Raw genomic sequence first — 25,172 nt, forward strand, 5'->3', positions numbered from 1 at the left:
CAAACTTAAGGGAAAAAATAATTATCCCAATTCTCAAACTCTTTCAGAAAAAATAAAACAGAGGCTGTACTTCCTAACTCATTCTGTAAGGCCAGCCTTATCCTACTATCAAAACCAGATAAAGACAGAAGAAAGGAAAACTACAAACTATTATCTCTTATGGACAGAAATGCAAAACTCTTCAACAAAATATCAGCAAATCAAATTCAACAACATATACTATGGATGCTATACCAAAACCAATGGGATTTTTTTCTTCCAGGAATGCACAGGCTGGTACAATATTCAGAAGTATTAATGTAATCCATCATTCCAACAAGATAAAAAATATCTATGTGATCATTTCAACAGATGTAAAAAAAATTATTAAGAAAAAATCAAACACCTAGTCATGATAAAAGTTATCACCAAACTGGGAATAGAGGGGACTTCCTCACTTTGATAAAGAACATGTATAAAATACCTAGAGCAAACCTACTTAATGGTGAAAAACTAGATTCTTTCCCTATAAGATTGGTAACAAAGGGAAGGATGTCCCCTCTCCACCACTAGTAAATATTCAGTACTTAAGGAGAAGTCCTAGTTAATCCTCTAAGACAGCAAAAGAAAATAAAGGTTTTATACGTATTGGGAAGGAAGAGGTAAAACTGCCTTTGTTCACAGACAACATGATTATGTACATAGAAAATCCTAAAGAACTAAAAAAAACTCTGGGAACTAGTGATTGTAGCAAGGATTCAGGATGCAAACTTCATGTACAAATATCAATTACTTTCCTATATCCCTGTGTTCTATGAAAGAGAGGAGGAAAAGGCTGACAAGTCCAGCTTGATGAGAAATGGCTTATTAAGGGGACTTATGTACAGAAGTGTGTCGTGGGAGGCTGAAATATTAGTAGATCTCCACAATCCCACCTCCAGGAAGACCTGCTTTTTGGCCCAAGAAGCTGGGGAGTAACTGCTGGGAGCCCACCCAGGAGGAAATGTTTGAAAACATAATCCTATCTCTAGAGCAGATGAGGGACATTCATGGGTGTACTTAAGGGTATGACCAGGCAAAAAGAAAGAATATGAGAGGGAGCTGTGCTCCAGAAGGCTTCAGGTCACAGAGAGCCATCAGCATGGTGGGTCTGCCCAAGATAGCATTGTTTACACCGCCATTGGACAACGGGAATTTGAAATTAAAAACAAAATACCATTTACATTAGTGCCCAAAACAAAATTCAGGTATAAATCTAACAAATGTGTACAGAATCTAAATTAGTATAAAACTCAGGTGAAAGAAATCAAAGATGATCTCAATAAATAAATTCCATGTTTACAGACAAGAATACATAATATGGTTAAGATGTCAGTTCTTCTCAACTTGATTTATATATACAACACAACCCCAACCAAAATCCTAGCACGTTATCACATATATGTGACAAACTCATTCTCAATTTTATATGAATAGGCAAAAAACCCAGAATAGCTGACACAGTAAAGTCAAAGGACTGACCAACCAATTTCAAGATTTCCTATAAAGCTACAGTAATAAAGACACAGCAGTACTGGAGAAAGAACAGATAAATAGATCAATAGAACATAACAGAGACCGGAATAAAACCCACACAATTACAATCAACTGGTCTTTGGCAGAAGAGCAAAGACAATTCAGTGAAGTAAGGTCAGTCTTTTCAAATACTGATGCTAGAACAACTGGATAGTCACATGCAGAAATTTGAGTCTAGACAACTCAAAGTAGATCACAGAACTAAATATAAATACAAATCTGTACAACTCCTAGAAGACAACGGAGGAGAAAATCTAGGTGACTTTGAGCATGGCAAAGAGTTTTTCCATGCAACTCCAAAAAGCCCAAGGTATGAAAGAGAAATAGTGAAGTTGGACATTATTAAAATTAAGAACTTCTGTTCTGTGAAAAAAACCATTAAGAGAATGAAGAAACAAGCCACAGATTAGAACAAAATATTTGCAGAACACATATGTAATAAAAGACTTGTATCCAAAAAAAGACAACTGTTAAAACTCAATAATAAGGAGAAAATGCAACTCAGTTAAAAAATGGGCAAAAAATCTGAAAAGACACTTATGTAAATCTAAGACTGTTCTAAAAAGTAGTCTATTTCAAAGGAAACCAATGAGAAAAAAAAATAACTGGGCAAAGAATCCAAATAGACATTTCTACAAAGATGATACACAAATCCCAATAAACACACAAAAAGATATTTAACTTCATCAGTCATCAGGGAAATGCAAACCACAGCAACAAAGAGGTATCATGTCCCACCTTTTAGAATGGTGAGAAAAAAAAAAAAGCAAATAAAAGCAAGTGTTGGCTAAAACAAGTGTTGGTGGGGCACTTCAGTGGCTCAGTTGGTTAACAGCTGACTCTTGATTTTGATTCAAGTCATGATCTCAGCGTCGTGTGAGATTGAGCCCCCAAATCAGGTTCTGTGTTCACAAGGAGTCGGCTTGAGATTCCCTCTCTGCCCCTCTCCCTCACCACTGCCCACCTCCCTGCTCGCTCTTTTGCTCTCTCTCTCTCAAATAAATAAAATCTTTTTTAAAAATAGGGTTGGCAAGCATACAGAAATCAGAAGTCTCACACACTGCTGGTGAGAATACAAAATAGTGGAGCCACCTTGGGAAACTGCTGGTTCTTCAAAATGTTAAACACAGCATTTGACCCAGCAATTCCACTCCTAGGTACGTGCCCCCAGAAATGAAAATATGTCCACATAAATACCTGTATGAGAATATTCTTAGCAGCATTATTCATAATAGGCAATAGGTGGAAACAACCCAAATGTCCAATGCTGGATATAAAGCTGGTATATCCATAAATACTACTGGGCCATAAAAAGGTATGAAGTATTGCTACGTGTTATCTTATGGATTAAGCTAAGTGACAGGAGTCAATCGCAAACAAAGCCACACATTATATGATTCCATTTACATGAATTGTCCAGAACAGGTAAATAAAAACAGAAAGTAGATTAGTGGTTGCATAGGGCTGGAGTGAGAAAGGGTAGGAGGATGAAGGATTAGGGGTGGACAGTTACATGACACAGGGGTTTCTAGAATCGTGGTGGTGGCTGCATCACTTTGCATACACTTCACATCCTTGTACGTATACTTGAAATGCGTAAACTGATATATGTCTCAATAAAGTGGTTACAGAGAGTGTTACTATCTAAATGTTGATAACCCAATCAGAGTTGTGACACTTCACAAACAGAAATAAAAAATAAAAAACAGCACAGTTCATAAGTCCACTAAAAAATAAATGAATTACTGTTTCTCTTAAGTTCAAATTAAACTGGATGCCTTGTATTTTATCTGGCAACCTGACTCCCAAGTCTATTTATTACCTCCAACCTAGAACTTACTAATTATCCTCAATTCAAGATCCAGGTATCCAACTACACAGTAGGACGTTCTACTTGGTTAACTCCCAAATAGCAAATGAACATAAAACTAAAATCACCTTTCTTATGAGGAGATATTCAAATATGTAAGAAGTGGTATGTCAGGGCTTGTGCAGGTCTCTGGAGCCCTCTCTCAACCCCCGATGGCCTGGCATCAACAATCTGGTGGTTGGATTAGTGAGTGTGGTGTCTAGGAGGTGAGGTTTAACCAACACGGGGGAGGAGTTTCAATACATTGAAAAACATCACCCTGCTGGTGAGGGCAGGCTGAGCATCCAACTCTCTTTCTCAAAACAAAAATCACCTTCCTTCCCTCACCCATGGCTTCATTGCCATCGTCTTGACCTGGAAATCTCTAGGCCCATCCCATCTCCGTAGCAACTAAATTTTATTCCTAAAAAAAAAAAAGAAAAAAAAAACAGTCTGATATCGTCATTCTGCTGCTTTAACCCTTTCAACATAGTGGCTCCTACCATGTTCAAATAAAGTCAAAGCCATTTAAGAAGAGGTCTCTGCCTGGGCCCCTGGGTGGCTCAGTTGGTTACGCCCCAACTCCTGCTTTGGGCTCAGGTCCTGATCTCAGTGCTGTGAAGCTGGATCCCTCATAGGGCTCCACACTCAGTGGGGAGTCTGCTAAAGTTTCTCTCTCCATCTCCCTCTGCTCATTCCAGCACTTATCTACGTTCTCTCATATGCTCACGTGCAGCTCTCTTTCTTTCTCTTGCTTGCTCGCTCTAAAATTAATAAATCTTAAAAAAAAGAAGAGATCCTGGCTTACCTTCTTTTGCCATACTTTGCACTGCTCCCCACACCCTTCCTTACCTCCTGTATCAGCCAAGAGAAACTGCCAGGCTCCTTCTTAAAGGCACAGTGTAGGCTCTTGCCCCCAGGTGCTTGGGTTCCTTCTGCCTAGCGCCACCCCATAAATTCTTACCTGAGCAATGCCTACTCAACATTCAGGTCTCAGCTTAAAATGCCCAATCCTCCATGAGCCCCTGAGGTCAGCAATGAGTTAGGCACCTCGTGCCCTCATAAAAAGCTCTACACACAATCTATCGTAGCATATTGTAACTGCCCATCCCCCCCAATTTACAACCTCCCCGGGAGACTGCAGACTGCAAGCTAGGGACTATTCAACCGGAGATTGTAGCCCTAGTGGTCTATACAGTGTCTGGCACATAGTAAGAACTCATCAAAGACAATATGATTAAGACAATCATCAAAAGTTACAATTATGTAAGGGGAGACTGAGTAGCTGAGTCGGTTAAGCACCCAACTCTTAACCTCAGCTCAGGTCTTGATCTCAGGGTACTGAGTTCAAGCCCCACACTAGGGCTCCATGCTGGGCCTGGAGCCTACCTTAAAAAAAGAAGTTAAAATTATGGGATAAGGGTATGGTTGAGCATTATCATTACCCCTTTAAGACCGAAATCACAGAAATACAGTAATTAAATGCCATCAAGAGAACTTTCTTGAAAATAATCAACTTGTGTTTTGTTGAAATACTTCAGAATCCTTAAAATAAGGATAAAATTCACCTTTTTTTTCCTCCTGCTCATACACATGTATGCAGCTATTTGAAAGGGTACAGAAAACATGTGCAACTTTTTAAAAGGTCCTAACAACTTGGTATTCTTATCCTGGAAACCCAACACAATTGTGAAATACAAACAAAAATTTCTTGAGGAAACAGAAGTAGCAATCTTATTTAAAATAAATAAGGATGTCTTTATGCTGTATCTTCTAAAATAAACCAGATCACAAAAATACATACAATACAAATTTAAAAATTTAAAGCCAAGAAATCTCACCAGAAAAAAACACAAGGGTGTAAATTTAGAAATGGGGCTAAATGGGACACAAACTGTATGCTTCATGGTTCTGTATATTTGTGAACAACAGGTCCAAAGTGTGGCTCTCTACTTACTGGTGACCACATTCCCTGCGTTATGTGAATACCAATATTCTTATCTTGCCACACCTTATATATGACATTTCTCACATCTATCAGTATCATCTTTCTTCAGATACTTCTAAGATCTCATGCTCATGGTTTCAATTATTCAACTCTTCAATTTAGAAGTTTCTCTCATAAAGAAACAATCACAACTAACATTCTCTAGGACCATAATATTTCATTTCCAGTGACAAGCTCATAACTACAGTCTTCCTCTCAGAGTATAGTTCATCATCTAAGGTGGCATGCCATACCTGTCACTGACTGTAACGCTAAACTGCCTCCTCTTAAGTATATTTTACATCAGACCAGAAAGCTACAGGTTATTTAAAACTGATGGGGCGCCTGGGTAGCTCAGTCAGTTGAGCATCCAACTCTGGGTTTCAGCTCAGGTCATGATCTCAGAGACATGAGGCTGAGTCCTGCATGGGGCTCTGCACTCAGCAGGGAATATGCTTGGGAATCTCTCTCCCTACCCCTGCTTGTGCTTGCTCTCTTTCTTAAATAAATAAATCTTAAGAAAAAAATCAGAACTGATGATTTAACAACCACTTTTTTTCTTACATAAAATAAGGTATAATACTGTGCAAATCTGTGCCAGAATAAAATCCAGTTTTGCCTTCACCCATCTTTCAATCACATGCCAACAGCTTCCATTGCAGGCAAAAGAGCCTAACATCAAAGCACATTTTGATTCACTCCAAAACACATCTTTTCCAATTCCTTTTGCTCAATCAAGATTTATGTTCAAAAGCTGGAGGCTTCTATCCTCCAACTTTCAATAGAGGCATTTGGAATACAGTTAAGTGGATTGTTCCAGCTGTTTAAACTGTGGTCCCATGAGCCTGTCTCCTGGAGGCATTTTCAGCTTTACATACTTGAAAATGAATAGAATGGGTCAGTCAAAGGACACACTTGAGGTCTGCCTGTGATAGAGGCTGGGAGTGGGGGCAGCTAGTAAGAAACAGAGAATGGACTAGAGGGGCACAGTAAACCTTACTTTAAAAGCATATTTTACAGCAATTACTGAAAGATCCTTGTAATAGTACACATGCTACTGTGCCACTTAAATGCTGGCAACATCAATTTATTTATTCATTGTTTTTCTAAAACCAGATATCAATAACTATATGCTTCCTAACCACTTACTATTCGCATTTACTTTGAGAAACCACCAAGCCTAAAACTCAAGAGCTAGTGTAACTAAGGCTTTTTTTAAAAACATTAGTGTTCTTCTTTTAATAGAAATAACAACCACCTGTCACTACTTTTTGGTCTTTCACATGCTACTGTAACTTTTTATTAAATACTAAATGCCTGCTTGTATTTGCCTAACCTATGTAACTATCAAAGAATGGAGATCTTTACTGTTTTATTTGAAACTCACAAACTACCTTGTTAACAAATATTATAATTTCCATTTCATAGGAAGGAAACAGACAGTGGCCACATTACAACTAAATAGAGACACACATGCATACATTGTTTGGGCATGTTTGTTTAATGATGAAGGGGTTGCTGATGTCATGTGAAATTCATTTTATTCCTTCTAGATCAAATCAATCTGAACAAATCCAGAGCTGTCCAACTTCCGTACATTCAACAAAGGACTGTTTTCATGATCGCCTCAGTAACTCCTGAACTCAATCAATTAGAATTTCAAGCCATTTCTGACACATCCCAACAGAGCAACTGAACTACCAAAAATTTTTCAGAACACAAAAATACTGTGGCAATTACATAAAAACTAAATCAAGCACTCTAGTCTTTACATGTATTGCTAGGAAAATGCCACTCTCAACATTTTCATTTCTTGAGAGTTGCTACTGCTTGAGGCAGGCAAATTTCAGCAAATGTGACAGGAAAAAAATGTACTAAGATTTCTTCTACCCAGTGAGGCAAAAGCACATCAGAAGTGGCTCATTTTCAAATACTATACATCAGTAATAGCCTTCTCTCATGACAGACAACTGTAACAAGTTCACCTGAGTTCAGTTTTGGTCCAGATAGAGCTAAGGCACCACAAGTATCTATCTCCTACAGACTTAAGTAAGACTCACAATTTTTTTTCAGCTTGAGTTAAATGAGAGAAAATGCAATTCATATTTCCAGAAGTAAAACTGGCATATTTTCCAGTAAGCTTCTTGTTCTCATTTTACTATTTTAAGAGTTCTGATCACTCCCAGCATTGCTGTGTGGCAAGATCTCATTTCTGGTGGCTGATCATTTCCATGGCATGATGCTTTACCAGAACCATCTCCAGAAACTGTTTTTATTCATTTTTAACTTCAGTGTATTTATACACAAAATACCATTTCAATGGCCTTGTGCCAAAAATAAAAAAAGAGCTTGCTCGAATTTCAGTTGACTTTGTTAAAGGAAATTATTTTAAATTAATGTGGCTACTGAACTGCTGCCATCCTTAACCTCAGAAAATATATTCCTTCTAATTTTTGCTGTGAACATTTATTTACTTAAGTTAAATTCCAGCTCATGAATGTTGACCATAAGGAGTCTAAACCTTCCTGCTACTATTTCATATTCTTCTTCTAAACAAGGGCAGGCACACGTTGGCTGCATTAGTGCACACAGCCAGATCACCACCATTAAGGGAAATCATCTAGGTATTTTTGGTAGAATCTTTAATAACTTCCACACCCATCAGGGAAATGGAACAAGGCAGTTTTGTTTGCAGACAGCAACAATTTGATCTCTGGTTTACTAGACAGGCTCAAAATATTTTTCCATATGTTTTTCCACCAAGAGAATCTAACATCAGCATGGTTTTACCTTTACCAGTGAATGCAAGCTCTTCTCACCAAACATATCCCAGAGGAAGGTCAGGTCTTCCTGGCTGTCCACATGTGGCTGCAGCTGGCCTGGCAAAGCAGCCAACAGCTCATACAGACCTAGAAAGTGAAAATAAAACACAAAGTGTAATCGTAGAGTGATCTCATTAATTTCGCTTAAGGTGTGTGTGAAGGATGGCTGGAACATATCGTTTTTACTGGATCTGTATTCTGGGCCGTCAAGAAGAACACTTCGAGGAAGCCAAGGAACCTTTTTCATTTTTAAAGCCCAAACAGGTATGCATCAACAGGCTAGCCTAACCTTTCGGTTGTCGACATTCTCCAGGCATCCAAGTGGACACAACCCGAGACAGAAAATGTGTACAAGCTTTCAGAGGAAGAAGAAAACAGCATACATTCCTTAACTTAATCGTTACTACATTTCCCTGTGTTAGCCAAAGAGCAAAATGAGTCATGAATAGGAAAAACTTCCTTAGAGGAGCAGAAAATTGATAGAGTGGTCCATTAAAAAGGTTTTGTGGTTTCCAAAGAGTTCCTAATAATATATAGCTTCAAAAACATTTGCATTATCTACATCCAAATTCAAGTTCTAAAAAGCTAAGACCTATGAAGCCATACATAGTGTTGCTTTCTTGTAGCTGCTCATTTTTCAAAAACAACAACCACAAGCTACACAGAACTGAGTTTACCTTTAACTCCAATCTGGGCGTATGCGACACCCTCTCAAAGAGTTAAGGAAAAGGGTGCAGGTTCCTCGAGGCCCTCCTCACTAGAAGCTTCCTGGAGCTAGACAGTAGCGCCCTGTTTCACCAGTAGCCTGTTGCAGAAACCCTCCACCTCCTTAGGGGGCCGTCAGACTCCTGTCCAAGAACTGTTGCGACAGTGCCTGCCCAGGGCCTCTTCAGGGAGGTGACCTAGCAGAAGTCAGTATCAACTCTCAGCACACATTTCACTTTCCAGTGGGATTACATGAGGTAAAAAGGACAAAATTCCTTTTATTTCTGTCTGCTGTCTCCAAGAGCACTGAGACCTCCTGGGATCTACAACACACAAGATTGTTGTTATTCCTGCCCTGAGTAAGTGCTGCTGTTCATCACAGGGACAGCTTTACAAGATATTTAACTAGCAAAGAATCATAAATTATGACCTGCTGATTAGTATATCCATTATCTTCCTAAAGCATTATCATATTCTGATAATCAGTGATCATTCACAACCAAATGCGTTTGCTTTCCCTTGGAAAGCTGGATCTGTAACTTGAGACATTAAACTCAAACATTCCTGGGACTGCATGTGGGCCAAAAAGATCTATAATACTTTAGGAGGAAAAAATGTCTCCCTATTACATTCTTAAGTATTCTTGATGGTTTATATTTATTCCCTTAAAAACTTGGCATCATGTCAAAACTAGCTTTTATTTATAATTTTGTAAAAATATTTTTAAGGTGTATAATAATACAGGTCTCACTTTATACATACACATATACAAACACCTTTAAAGTAACAACAATTGCCAAGATCAGCGGTTAAGGCCAGAGGTTCAAATTGAAAATTATGTAAAAAGGAGGTAGAATTCCACTATTTTATTAGTAATTTCAGGAGCAGTAAATGTAATTCCTTGTTGCTTGGAAATATGATTAGTTCAATTAATGATACTAATTCAACTATAATATAATTTATGAGGTATAGTTCTTGGGGCGGGGGGTTAAACGAGGTAATATATTAGAACAGCCCCAGCACATGGTAAATAGTCTGTTTCATATGTAACTCAGTGAACTTCAGCCATTGTTGTTATTATTACTGATATTCATCATGACTATTACTTTTTTAAGATTAATTCATTTTACAGAGAGGCAGGGGACAGGGGCAGAGGGAGACAGAATCTTAAGCAGACTCCACGCCTCAGCATGGAGCTTGACGCAAAGTTCAAAGTCATGATCCTGTGATCATGGCCGGAGCTGAGACCAAAAGTCAGACAGACACTCAACCGACTGCACCACCCAGGAGCGCCCACCACTACTATTATTGAAAAATAAAATGTCTGAGTGAAACAGACCTAGATTCAAACCAGGTCTATACTTCAGTTATCTCACATAACTTACCTCAGCCTTCTTTCCTTCATATATTGAAAAAGAAATGGTACTTTGCACATGTAATAAAACTGGACAGGAAAAATACACAAGTGCGTGCATATAATACAGGTAAGATCTGAAGAAGGCTAAGGGACTACATCAGTGACAATGTACCCACTGTGGTTACCATAGCTATGCAAGATGTCACCATTGGAGGAAGCAGGCTCAAGCATACACAGGGTCTGTATTACGTCTTCCAACACATGAATCCACGGCTATCTCAAAATACAGTTAAAGCAAAGGAGAAATTGTGGTAAATATGATTGTTATAAGAATGCAAGGGAACAAGGCACACAGCCCTGTGGCTGGCACAAAAGAGGCATTTGATAAAAAAAACTTTAAAATTATGTTCTTCTTTTTTTAATATGTCTCCTCTGGTATTGAATCCCCATTGCAACGGTACAAAGTCAAAACAACAGCTTAGCTACACATTCCACTGGACACAATACCATACTCAGAAATAAAACCACCCTAGTCTTTTACATATGGAAAGTGTTAACTTTACCCAAGTACTGCTTAACTTTTTTGTGGGAATAAACCATATCATGTTTACATTAAAATAATAATTTCTCTGTTAGCAGTAGCTCATAAACCAGAGTTTTCTGGGTTTTCTTAGCATCATGCAGTTCTAATTTATATGCCACCCTAGTTTGGCACCCTAGTGATGACAGCAGTCACTTCCCTTCAGCTCCCACATCTGGTAGCCACACCAAAGCCAGAAGAGACAGGACAGCACCAACAAGAAATGAAAGAGAGGCTGAGAAGGGTTTGGAGGGCGGGGCGAGCGGCCTCAATGCAGGAAACATGGGCAATCACTCCCACTCCAATGCATCAGAGAGGCCCCAGATACCATCTCAGTCCATGCTTAAAACCAGGTCCCTGTTCCTACGGGGGCTTTTTCTATGCACTTCCCAGAGTTCTAATAGTGAATACCACTACCAAATCCAAATTTTTTGGGTCTTTGAAATCAGAGAGCAAGTAATTAGAGTTTAGATAATAAGGGATATCTTGAACAATCTTCCCTATATCTACCTAAATCTACTTAATTTTACCTAAATCTGAGCAACTACCGGGATGGCACTCCTCTGTCGTTGTTCAAAATCATGTGTGCTTCATTCCAGTACCTCATTATGGTACCTACCTAAAAGTCTAAGACAAATCAGACATGATTGCCATCCCAGGACTTAACAGTGTAGAGGGCAAGCACAGACAGGTCTGTTAGGAAGTGCAGAGCGGGGTTAGACTGTGTGGTGAGGCAATTCCTCTAAAGAAGGAAGAAGACATCAGGGAAGGTTCCAGCAAAGAATTGCACCCAAGTTACATCTTTAAAGTCTACATTCCTGGGCAGCCCGGGTGGCTCAGCGGTTTAGCACTGCCTTCAGCCCAGGGCCTGACCCTGGGGACCCGGGATCAAGTCCCATGTCGGGTTCCCTGCATGGAGCCTGCCTTCTCCCTCTGCCTGTGTCTCTGCCTCTGTGTGTGTGTGTCTCTTGTGAATAAATAAAATCTTTTAAAAAATGAAAAATAAAGTCTACATTCCTAAGATCAGCATTTATGAGTTCTCCCATTTGGAGAACTACATTAGTTCCTCTATACAGGTCGGTATAGAATATGCCACCACTCTACTCCAAAGATCTTACATCTTGGGTAACATAGAATATGTATTATATATGCCCAAAGAGAAATTAATCTTATTTATAATGTCTCCTCTTTGGGGCAACTGGGTGGTACAGCCAGGTGAGTGGCTGACGCTAGGTCTCAGCTCAGGTTGTGGTCTTGGAGTTACAAGTATAATAATTTAGATACTTGGGTTTTGCCCCACTTCCATATTTCATGCATTTTATTTAAATTCTTCAAAATGACTTCTTTATCACGAGTACCACTTGTGGAATTTGGAATTGGAAGAGATCACCTTCACTTCTAATTTTACCTATAACAGTTTTTTGAATGCGTGGGAGATGCCTTCACTAAGAATCTGGGTAAAGCTGGTTGCTTTTGCATCTGTTCTACAGCTCTATGGTTTTTATCTCCACAACAAAACCACTTAACTACAAAGTGTCTCTAGTATTTGCAGGTGTGAGGTTTTTGACCTCTCTACAAGAAATATTAACTAAATCTGCTTTAAACTTCCTTATATCTTTAAAAACAACAACAACAACCCTGTCAAATGATATCCCCATGACTCCAAAGATAGAAATTTGGGTTATATGAGACTAGCTAGGGCTTCTCCAATCAACACATGTTTGTGTAAGTCAATAACAAAGAAAAGGGTCTATAAAAAATTTTGTAAAGGCTTGACTATAAGCCACCTCTCTTCTCTCAGAGATCATTTTAATAGTGGAAAGGAAACCCCCTCATATTTGGGTGCACAGGATACAAGACACGGTCAAAGACACACATGAAAAAATTATCTCCTAATAATGTTCCAGCAGAAAAAAGGCAATATTTTTGTATTAAAGACTTTATATACTGAAAGACAAGAAGGTAACAACAGCAAAACTAAAACACAACAAGGCTCAGTGGATTAGCACGTACAATAATTATAGCAATTTCAAGGAGGGAGCCATCAGTAAAGGTCAAGGAAGGTTATGCTAGTGCTGGCGGGATGTGAGTTGGGGTTGGAAGGAAGGAACATAGGGCCTGGAAGGGTGCATAGCAGCATGAAGGACACCCAAGAAGGAAAGTCAGCAATAATCATGTAAATGTATAGATTTTTGAAAGACACTAAAATTCTATAAAGCTGAAGAAAACACTGGGAAGTACTCAAACCCCAGTTTCGGCTTTGTATGTTTGCCTCAGTCATGGTCCAATCCAGAAACAAGAGCTGTGCCATAATTTGAAGCAGCAAAGTTTAATATAAATATATAACAGAGGATTATCTATGAAGTGGTAAAGCCATAATCTTTACCTAGGATACCTGTGGCTAAAGGAGATGACCCTAAAGGGAAAAATTGTGGAAGAGGAGCTCCCTCCCCAGGACTAGGACTCTTAGCTCCATAGAGGTGGCGCAATTACAACCCAGCAGAAGGATGGATTTCCCTCGGCCACAGCTTGCCCACTGTCACCCAGGCCAGCAGGAAACACCCCTCCAGGGTACAGGTGGGCAGAGAACCATGGCTGGGACTGTCAAGCTGGAAATGCTTTGCGAGGTTAGAAGTGGGTAGAGCCTGGGTGGCTGGAAACCACAGCCAGGACAGGAAAGCCAAAATAATCCCTGAAGGTGGGCAGAAAAGTGTGAAAGGGACTGACAAACAGAACACCCCTCCTTGGGGTGTTGGCTATGCAAGACTGGGAAGGTGACTTCCAGGGTGCCTGAGAGACCCACCAAGAACTCTCCTTTAGAGGGGTAGCTGAAACTCAAGAGGAAGCTGTCCACCTGGGTGTCACCAGAACTCAAAGGGGGTAGGTACCATGCAATGCTTCCCACATGTGCTGCTGCCGATCCCACGGGAGGAACAGAAAGAAGTGACACACACCAAAACAAGGAACCTCTTCCTCCCGTAGTGTGCCAGTGGTGACCTCCCCTGACGACGCTCAGCATCATGCCAGCTGCACAGAATACTTAAAGGGCCCTGCTGAACTTTCACAGGGCAGGCAGGAAAATATGGATGTGGAGCAGAGAGGCAATAAAATGATACCCGGCCCAATCTTCTACACATAGATTTCAGTGTGGGCGGATATGCGTGTGTGTGCAGGGCAACGACGTTCTCCTCTGTCAGGGAGGAGGGACGTGGTCTTTCTGTTTTTATTCTGGAGCAGCTATCTGTTGCTTAGCAGTGGGGACACAATGAAAAACATTTAATCTGTACTTCGTGAAGGTAAGATTTTACTAATATGGATTTTGAAAGAGAAAAGTATTACATCAAAGGCTTGCATTTACAATGTGTGCCTATGTTGACAGTATGTGAAGCCTGGACCCAACAGCTCAGTTAGAGGATGTTAACTAAGTGACAGTTCTCAGTTCAAAGGCGACAAACGAAGAACACTCATGTCTAGGCAAAGAGAGCTCTCTCAACTTCAACCTCCACAAAAATGCCTAGTGTCTATAAAAGATGGTAGAAATAGAGTGCTGTTTAAAACAAAAAAACAAAAACAAAAACCTAAAACTGGGAAAATACAAAGTACAAAAAGCAAAACTTTCAGAGCTAAGGGAGGTGTTTATAGCCGAGAAGCTAACTGCAGAGAGACGCACAGGTGTTTTAAGATTTTTAAACAGGTCACTGATACCTGCTCTTTAGGAAGTAAATATTGTACTCTACTCTGCCCTTCCCAAGATGGCAAATGCTGGCTGTCTGAAATCATAAAAAATATACTAATGAGAATACCTGAATACAGACTTAATTGCTCATTCTGCAAGCCAGTCCATTAAGCCATTGCATATATAGACCACGATCTTAATTTAACTTCACTGATTCATCTGAAGTTAAAATGTACCACAGCTGGCTTCTCTGTAGCCTCACTACACTGAAAGATAAACATCTATCATTTTCCTCAAAGATAAAAACCTAAATACTTACTCCCCACCTCCAACAACTTATGGTTACGAGTATGTTCTTGAGGCTTTTTGAGCCCCAGGCAACAGAAGTGACAGAGGGTCTGTGGTAGGATTCTACATACAGATTGATTTACTTCTATGCCTTAGCAACTTCAGGTTGTCCTGCGACTTTTTCTTAGAAGAGTACTTTTGTAAAACTAAAGTCACAATTCTATACTAATCCTATTATCTTAATATAAAATACACGTTCTATAACAGGCCAGTGATTTGATCAAGGTTTAGTGGAGGTAGACAACATTGACCTAATCATTCCTAAGGGAATGTAACCACATTGAATAAACAATTCACTCAAAGATATAACATATCAATCAGAAGATTATTATGAGTTATTATCATCTGGGATTGAGATTTCATTACTCAATAAGATTACTCAAGTCACTGGACTTTGGATGTTCACTTTTTTTTTTTTAAGATTTCTTTATTTAGCTTAGTGAATGAGAGAGAGAGAGAGAATATACAAGCATGGAGAGGGGCAGAGGAAGAGAATCTCAAGTAGACTCCCTGATGAGCCCAGAGTCCAACACAGGGCTCAGTCTCACCATCCTGAGATCATGACTTGAGCCAAAATCAACAGTCCACCGCTTAACGAACTGAGCCACCCAGGTAATTTAAAAAAATAGCCACCAGGTAAGGATAATAATTTTAACTGTAGGTAAAGAAAGGTCCCCATAGTCCTTCAGTCATAGTCAAACTCTCTACAGTTTGCACCTTGCCTAAAAAAACTCATTATTAAAAATTATGTCCATTTCTTCCCTTTTCTCTCCCCTCCTTAATCTTTCCTTCCTATCACCAACTAAAAAACTTCCTAAAGTAATAGTAATAATTATTACCAGGTACAAGTCCTAGTAATAATAATCCCACCTAATACTTACCAAGCTAAGGTAAGTGCTTTGCAAGGATACCTCACCTACTGCTCTTCATAAGCAGGTTCCATTACTACCTTCCTTTTACAGGAGGAAATACATTTAGCCCTGCAAGTGGCATACCTAGGATGTAACTTCATTTCTGCCCATGCCTCTGTAATAATCCCACCATTTAGATCTCCTACTCAAACATCTTACCTTAAAGAAAAGAGTTGAAGCCCTACCCTAATACCCAAATTAGAGATGGATCAAATATATCAAATATAAAGTAGTGCAAGATTTCATAGGATAGTTTTGTCACATTGAAGTTAAATGCTTTTCTTAACAAAGATAGATGATAGATTAGATAGATAGAGATGAGAGAGAGAGAGAAAAAGAAAGAAAGAAAGAAGAAAGAAAGAAAGAAAGAAAGAAAGAAAGAAAGAAAGAAAGAAAGAAAGAAAGAAAGAAAGAAAAAAGAAAGAAAGAAATGATAGACTTTATAATAAAATTTTCACACATCAAAAAGAAAGAAAAACCCAAAGAAGTTTGCAGAGAAACTGCTAAAAATTATTTGCACTAAGCAAGTCATTGATATTAAATACAAGAGATGAATAAAAGGACAGAAACATGGGGAATGGCATGTTAGCAGGCAGATGTGGCAGATGAGATGGCCCCAGTGTTCAATCTGGCACATAATTTTAAATAATTTTGAAAAGACAAGCAAAGCATATCACTTCCTTTTATTAATTTAGGAAACAAATTTGCAAACACCCAGGGGCACCTGCTGGCACAGTCCAGAGAACACGTGACCCTTGATCTCAGGGAAATGACTTCAAGCCCCACATTGGGTGTAGAGATTACTTAAATAAGTAAATAATTTTTAAAAAATAAATAAATTTTTAAATACCCAGTCTTGGGAAGCCCGGGTGGCTCAGCGGTTTAGCACCACCTTCAGCCACAGGGCCTGATCCTGGAAACCCAGGATCGAGTCCCACATCAGGCTCCCTGCATGGAGCCTGCTTCTCCCTCTGCCTGTGTCTCTGCCTCTCTCTCTCTCTCTCTCTCTCTCTATGTGTGTGTGTGTGTGTGTCTCTCATGAATAAATAAATAAATAATAAAATCTTTTTAAAAATTTAAAAACTTAAATTAAAATTGAAAAATTTTTAAAAAAATAAATGCCCAGTCTTGGCAAAGGTGTGGGAAGACAAGCCCAGCAGTCATCTGTTGGGATAAACATTCATTCACTCAACCAGCATTTATTGAACACCTTAAGTTCTATGTGCCAGATGCTGGTCAAGGGGTTTGGGATGTATCAGTAAACCACAAAGACAAAGATCCCCCCCTTCATGGAACTGTAGGAGGAAGACCAATGGTAAGTATTACAAGTAAACCACACAATATGTTGGAAGGTGACAAGTACTGACAGAAAAAGACAAAGTAGGGGCACCTGGGAGGCTCAGTCAGTTGAACTTCTTCTGACTCTTGATTTTGGCTCAGAACACAATCTCAGGGTCCTAAGATTGAGCCCCACATCGGGCTCTGTGCCCAGTGCAGAGTCTCCTTGAGATTCTCTCCCTCTACTCCCTCTGCCCCTGACCCCATGCTCTCTAAATAAATAAAATCTTTCAAAAAAGAACAAGTAGAGCAGTGTAAGATAGATCCATCTCTGGGCCACTGGCATGTGGCAATGACAAATTAAGGAGTCTGGGTGCACCACAATGAGAAAGTGACAAATGAGCAAAGATTCGAAGGTGAAGGAGTTAGCCATGTGAGTAACTGAGAGACAAGCATTGCAGGCAGACAGATCAGACAATACAAAAACCCAAATCTCTAAGAGACAGAGCATGCCTGGAGTATCCGAGGAAGGGCAAGGAGTCCAGGGTGACTCAAGCAGAGGGAGGAAGAGGAACACATGTAAGAAATGATATAACAGAGGAAATCAGGGGCCAGATTATGTAGGGTCTTGTAGTACAAATATTACAAAGAATTTAATTTCTCCTTTAGAGGCAAAGAGCAACAGCAGGGTTCTGCGTGAAGGAGTAACATGATATTATATTTTAAAAAGCATCATTCCAGCTGCTAAATTGAGAAGAGACAGCAAGGGAGCAAGGACAGAGGCAGAGAAGCATGTCAGAGCATCCACGCACTGATCCAGGCACACGATGATGATGGCCTGCATCCAGCTGGCAGCCAGTGCAAGTTATAGAAGTATTCCAATTCTGGAGATGTTCTGAGGCCAGAGCTAGTTATGGATTTCTGTCTGAATGAGGGTTATGGGATAAAAAAAGAATCAAAGGCTCCTCTAAGACTAACTGAAGTTGCCATCAGCATGACAGGGAAGGTCAGTGTTCAATATGTTAAGTTCCAGATATCTATTGGGTATCTGAGCGGAGATGCAGTAGGCAGCTGGATACAGGAGTCGGGAGCTCAGCAGAGCCATCTGCGCCAGAGGTCTATGTTTACGAGCCATTGGCATATGGATTGTATCTAAAGCTCTGAGCCTGGAAGAGATCCTCAAGGTCATGAGTGTAGAAATAAAAGAGGAGCCAAGGACTGAGGCCTGGCAGGTGAAGGAGAAGAGCAACTGACCATCAGCAAGGTGATATCCAGGAAACCAAGTGTGCCAAAGAAGAACAAATAACCCACTACTTCAAATGCCATCGACAGGCCAGGTGGAAGAAGGACCGAGGTCGCCCATTGGATTCAGCGACATGAGCTTATGAATTCTGGCATCATGGTGAGTGAAGAGCTGAGATAAAGAGCACTGAAAATAGAAACATCTTGGAAATAGAAAACACAGACAACTCCCACAAATACAGACACCCCTCACGATCTCACCCAAGAGAACCGATGTTTGTAAGGGAATGGGGAGTGAAGATATTTGTAAGATGAGGAAAGAGGGGGGAAAAAAACAGGCCAGCATATTTGTGTAGTTATGGCACTGATCCCTACAAAGAAATTTTGACACTGCAAGGGAGGGGGGACCTGCTCTTCTGTCCTGCAGCAGATGGGGAGGAACAGGGTCTGGTGCACAAGTGGAGGGATGGCATTAGACACAAGTGTGGCTGGTTCACCGGCAGCCCTGAAGAGGAAGGCTGAATATGGGGGACATGTGGTACAGGGAACATGTGGCCGCTCCTTTAGGATGGAGGCAGCCCATAGTATTTTCAGTAAACTAGAAAACATGGTCACCTGCTGAGGGTGAGGGGAGGGAAGAAGTGTTTGCATCTGAAAGAAAAGACTGAAAGAGGCATCTGGGAGAATGGAAAAATGAATAAAGCAGGGAAGTCATAAATTGGGGTACATTACTGACAATACGACAATTGAAAGCTGGCATTCCCTTTATCCAGTGATTTCCTCATTTAGGCACTCATTCATTACACTTCCAGAAAGCCCAGAGGGCCACCTACACCACCAATCCACCACTGCTATCAGTGTGCCATTTAGGAAGAGAAACCAGAATAGGAAACAATTACTTTCCTTTTTTGCCATATACATTTCTGCACTGCTTGAGATTTTACAAAATTGATATTACTTTTATAATTTTAATAATTTTGCTGCTGGGTAATAATCTGACATAAACCTTTCTGCAGCCCTATCGCTCACAACTTCCCCCAAAATTCCATTCCAGCCACAGATGTTGGCTTCTTGCTATTCCCTGAAAGCATAACTCTAGCCATGCAATCCTATCCCAATGCACTAAATAGTTAACTTTCTGGTGACAGCTACTGCTGTCTTCTTCCCCTCCTTCAGGACCCTGGAGAATATCTGAAAGACAAAACAATCATGCTAACATACTTCCTTCAAGTTTCACGAGCAGGTTTAACATAACACACTTGACAATATTTCAAGGAGTGTGGAAGGAGGCAAAGTCTGAGACCCTGTGCATTTCAAAATGCCACCTGCTCCCTTTCCCACCTCACTCTGCAAAGATGGGGTGCTGGCCGTGTGCCAGGCACTGTTCAGGACTGGGGCTGCAAAGTTGCGGGCAAGGGGAAAGGCAAACAGATTCATCCCCCAGGTGTAGTGCAGGAAGCTGTAGGGAAAGCAAAACCAGAGTTGTAACTGTGAAAGGCGCATTAGTAGGGGAGCGCATGGCCAATGCGAACATCAGGGGAAGCTTCTTCCCCAGTGGAGGGACCACAGTGCTGACTTCAGGGAAGCACAGACCTTAACTGGAGGAACAGGAAAAGAACCGCACTTACAAAGGCCCTGGGGTAGGACACCAAAAGACAGAACTACAAATCCCGATTCCACCACTGGGAATTAACATCTCTGTGCTGCTATCTTTTTTTTTTTTTAATTAATTTTTATTGGTGTTCAATTTACCAACATACAGAAAAACACCCAGTGCTCATCCCATCAAGTGTCCACCTCAGTGCCCGTCACCCATTCCCCTCCAACACCCGCCCTCCTCCCCTTCCACCACCCCTAGTTCGTTTCCCCGAGTTAGGAGTCTTTATGTTCTGTCTCCCTTCCTGATATTTCCCAACATTTCTTTTCCCTTCCTTTATATTCCCTTTCACTATTATTCATATTCCCCAAATGAATGAGAACATACACTGTTTGTCCTTCTCCGATTGACTTATTTCACTCAGCATAATACCCTCCAGTTCCATCCACATTGAAAGTTGACACAGCAGGACTGACCTCAAGGACTGTCAGGAGGATTTAAATGAACTCTTAGAAAAGCTTAGAATGCCCCCCATGTGGCAATACCACCTATGTACGCATTTTTAAAATAAAAATGAGTTCCTGGGGCACCTGTGTGGCTCAGTCAGTTAAGCATGCAACTCTTGATCTGGGCCCAGGTCATGATCCTAGGGTAAAGGGTCCTGGGATCCAGCCCAGAGTCAGGCTCTGTGCTGCGGGGAGTCTGCTTGAGGATCTCTCCCACTGCCCCTCCCCACTGCTCGCGCTCCTGCACTCAGTCTCTACTATGTAAATTATTAATTAAAAACAAATTCCAGATTGAATGCCAAAATACATGAGAATGCCCAACCATCAAGGAGACAGATAAAAAAATTTAAGTTTCTCGTGCTGAACTACATTAAAGGGGAGAAAGGCTTTCCACAATAGGTAAATACATGCACAGTGAAGAATCCCAAGTTTTGGGGGTAAAGAGCAAATCAGACAGAAATGAAAATAAGTGATCACGTGCCCTTGACCCAAGTGGGTCTAGACGTCTCCAGAGTAAAGCGTAGCAGGGTAGAAAAGAAACAGGACAAAATGTTCTCTGTTCTCAGACAGCTGAAGTTCAAGGCATCATCTCATGTTCAAAATAGACATACCTGACAAACACTTGTTAGAAACATCGATTGCTACAATTATGAGGATACCAGTATCACATATTAATTGACAAACTTGTGACAATAGTGGCTTATGTAAACTGTGTGCCAGCACATGGTACTATTTCCAAATCCAGACTGAAGGTCCAGGGAACCAATCATTCGTCATTAGCACCAAACATGCTGAGATAGTTGCACACTGACCTTGCCAAACGCTTCAAGTATAACAGAAAAATAATATTAGTCCCTATCCTGAGATGACAACAGGTGCTTCTCACTTCCCTCCAGACTACCAGCATTAGACATAGTAAAGAAACACAGTGGATGATGATCAACTATACCTAACTGGCCATTGCCTTATGAAAACAGAATTACTCAGGACAGATCTGACAATAAACACCTACTCAAATTGTTCAATCATTCTGGATCTCCGGCCCCTTAACTCTGGAAGTGACATTTAAAAATGCTTCACTAGGTACAGGATCCATTTTGTTATCATAAAAACTGTTACCTTCATTCTTTTGGCAGAACTAAGCCTTGGGGAACCCTGGCTACATCCAGAGATCATGGCAAACCAGCCAGCAGTCTAATTCATCTCAAGAGTTTGGTTGGTTGTTCTCTTCTTTTTTTAAGATTTACTTATTTTTAGAGGGAGGGAGAGGAAGAGAGATTCTTCTCAGGCAGACTCCCCATTGGGTGCAGAGCCCAATCTCATGACCCTGAGATCATGACCTGAGCTGAAATCAAGAGCCAGATGCTTAACTGAGCCACCCAGCCACCTTGTGGTTGGGTTTTTAAACCTTTTCACATCAGGTCTCCCAGCAAATTTTAAAGGGTTGTTGATATAATTAACAGATTCATAAGAAAAATGTCAAGAACTCTTGCTTCATTCCTATTTGCAGTTTAAGTGATCAAAAATTGACAGAATTTTATTTTCCATTTCAAAGTTACACAGTTATATAGGAAAACAAAAGATTCTGGGATGTGAAATTTACCAAGGAGCTTCTTCACACAAAAATAACAAAATTCTCAGAAAGCAAACTGCAGGAGTCAGAAACTCACACCAGAAAGTCCCAAAAAGGCTCACCATCTGGTATGGACCCACCCACCTCACAAGAGTCATCTTAAGTATAAAAATTATTTTCTGAATCTTTAAGATGGATAGAAGAGGGGACTAGGAAGTACTAGGTGAAAAAGAAGCCAGGAAACATCTTTATTTCCCACACAGATGAGAATAAAGACATAATGCTTTGGCAAAGAGGAAAATTAGCAGACTTGTCACATTTGTCAAACAATAGAGAACTATCTTTTCATCAAGAAAACCATCAAGTACAGACACACCATCTGGACTACATCAAAACCAATCCAAGGGCCAAGCAAAAAATAAAAGCCTCCAACATACCCAAGTGCTTGTGGTTCAGGAAACCTGAAGAGAACGAGGCAGACAAAGGATATGAACTATGATTCTGCTCACTTGTACTGGATTGAAGGGGATTCGTATCTGCTTACATAGACCTGAAGCTAAATGAAAATAATAATGCTTAACACAGCTTAGAGTTACTGGAGGGCCTTATCCATGTAATGAGTAGATAAGCAGTCACTGCTACTCTGGACCATTCACTTCAAGTTAGCAAGGACCATAGTCTGCCTAGAGACATGGCTGCGGTACACCTGAAACAATAGGATCCCAAGGAAGAGAAGATGGGAATGAGGGGTGTGGCGGGGGGGAAGGAAGAATATGTAGCAGAAGAGGAATGAATCTACAAAATAAAGGATCCATAGGACACTACGACTGTTCACATATTTGGAAAACCACGTCCCCATGCACCTGAATAACAAGACCATGTGTGGAAGGAAGATAGGCAATTTCATGGTTCCATGTTTAGGTTGAGCTGATGACAGAACATTAGATGAGGCAGATATATACATGACTCACTAATTACTACTCCACTGAGGGAGAGAAGAATATCTCATTTTAAGCAAACTACTGAATTATAAACATATATTAGGTATCCACCGAACATGAAGACATTAACTAGTAAGAACTAATATGAAGTATTCCAAGCAAAGAATCTGGCCCATATTTTAGGCAGTGATACTCCCAACCAAACCCAGCACCAACATCAGCAATACTATATCCAAACTCAAGGAACAAAGTATAGATGTGTGTGTGTGTGCGCAGGATGCAAGAGATTCTAATTCAGAGTAAAAATTTGCTAAACAGAGGTAAATTTTCACTAAGGAAAATTAAAAGGCTATAATTTAAAAAAAAAACAGAAAACTTATACCAAGGTATTGTTTTAAATACCCAGCATGATCCATGATTCCTGACCCAAAAAATGTTTTAACCAAAACTAACAGAGAATTTCACACATTCCTTCCCTCTACCTCCATAGCACGTTTATAGAAATAGTTATGCCACAATCAAGATGAGATATCAAGATACATATTGTAGCTATTCTGAAAATTCAAAGAAAAAGATGATAAAGTACAGATCATAGATCCATCTATATAAAGAAATCTTTGTTGAGGGCAATTTATTTTCTATTGCTTTTTCATTGTATTTGAGCAAATATAAACTACTACTATTAAACCAAAGAAAATGACTTTAATACTGAAACGTGACATTAACTCTCAGAACAGGAACATCTCTAAATGTACAATCATACAAAAATACAGAAGTGTGAAGTGAAGAAATTTTTCCAGTTCCAGAAAACGGCTTCTGTAAAAATAGAATATTCTGTACAAGACAGTAGGAGTTCCTAAGAGAATAAGTAGCTCAGAATTTGATGAAAGTGTTCCCGCAGTGAACAATTCACTCTTCTTGCAGATTCCAGATGCTCAGCATTCCTGACATCAGAATGGAAAAATTTACTGTTAGTCTAGAGAAATTTAATATCACCATTCTTGTCATATCCCTCATAGCTTCATTATTAGAACAAGTCTGGGGAAGCTATAAACCTATGTTAAATGATAAAAAAGATGTTCTCTGTGTTCAATCATACTCAATCGAATAAGTAACTGAAATAGTTAGAAATCCTATAGAAAAAGACTTGAGGAAAATAAAAACATATTTATTTGGTATTTTTCTTGGTTTTGATATTTGCGTTCTGTACAGGATAGCCAGGCACAGGACGAAAACATTTAACTATAACCGAGGGCTAATAAACACTAAAGGACATATATCGACGCCCAGAGCAACACTATAAAATTTTATTATATTAATAAAATGGGATACACCCAGCTTTAAATTTTCCACTTTGTCAAAGGTAAAGTAATCAGCACTATTCAGTGCCATTCATAACAGGCTTCAATTTTTCTCATTTTAAGTATGTTTTATTTCCAAGAGGACCTATACTAAAATACTTTAATATAACCCCAACAGAAGCATTCTTTCTTATATTCTCCACCAATCACAAATAGCTTATTAAAGCATTTGGCAAGCTCTGCTGTATATATGCAAAACGATTTAAATAATTTTAATATTGCAGTCTGTTAATTACATTTTACACAATGACCTAAAGCCTATAATATCAAGGCAAGGTAACAGAAGGTGTGTGTGTACACCTGTACTTAAGTCCCATTTCTAAAAGCCACCTCTAAGCTTTAAACAGATTTCATTGGTAATTAGCTCTGTGTTGGCAGTCTGTGGTCCTCATAGGGCAGCCTCCACTAACCAAGGGAGCAGCACAGTACAGATGACCACAAAATATTGGTTTGAACTACACAGGCCCATTTATTCATGGATTTTTTTTTACAGCATGCTACTGTAAATATATTTTCTCTTATGGTTTTCTCAATAATATTTTCTTTTCCCTAGCCCACTCTATTCTAAGAATATAGTATAGAACACATACAACATAGAAAACACATTCATCAACCTGTTTATGTTATCGGTAAGGCTTCTGGTCAACAGCAGGCTATTAGTAAAGTTTCTAGAGAGTCCAAAGTTACACATATATTTTGAACTATGTCAGGGAAGGGAGTTGGAGAGAGGCTGATGCCCTGACCTCCACAGTGTTCAAGGGTCAACTGTACTTTGACTCTTAAAAGTACTCATTCACAAGATAAAACCACAGCAAAATGAAAATTACTTCAAAACGCTTATGAATTATGGCCTATAACTGTCTTTTGGAAAAATGAATTACACAT

General features: G+C 39.8%; 1 protein-coding gene across 4 annotated transcripts in view; it reads right to left on the bottom strand.

Annotated features, from left to right (window-relative positions):
* MPP7 (MAGUK p55 scaffold protein 7) overlaps nt 1–25,172 on the bottom strand; it is a 302,487-nt gene that overhangs the window by 172,087 nt on the left and 105,228 nt on the right. For all 4 annotated transcript variants that reach the window (XM_072749255.1, XM_072749256.1, XM_072749257.1 and 1 more), the window contains one exon: nt 8,181–8,299. In XM_072749255.1, coding sequence (XP_072605356.1) covers nt 8,181–8,299 — 119 coding nt within the window. The remainder of the gene's footprint in view (nt 1–8,180; nt 8,300–25,172) is intronic.

The sequence above is a fragment of the Vulpes vulpes genome, chromosome 2 (genome assembly GCF_048418805.1).
Source record: "Vulpes vulpes isolate BD-2025 chromosome 2, VulVul3, whole genome shotgun sequence".
Classification (NCBI taxonomy): Eukaryota; Metazoa; Chordata; class Mammalia; order Carnivora; family Canidae; genus Vulpes; species Vulpes vulpes.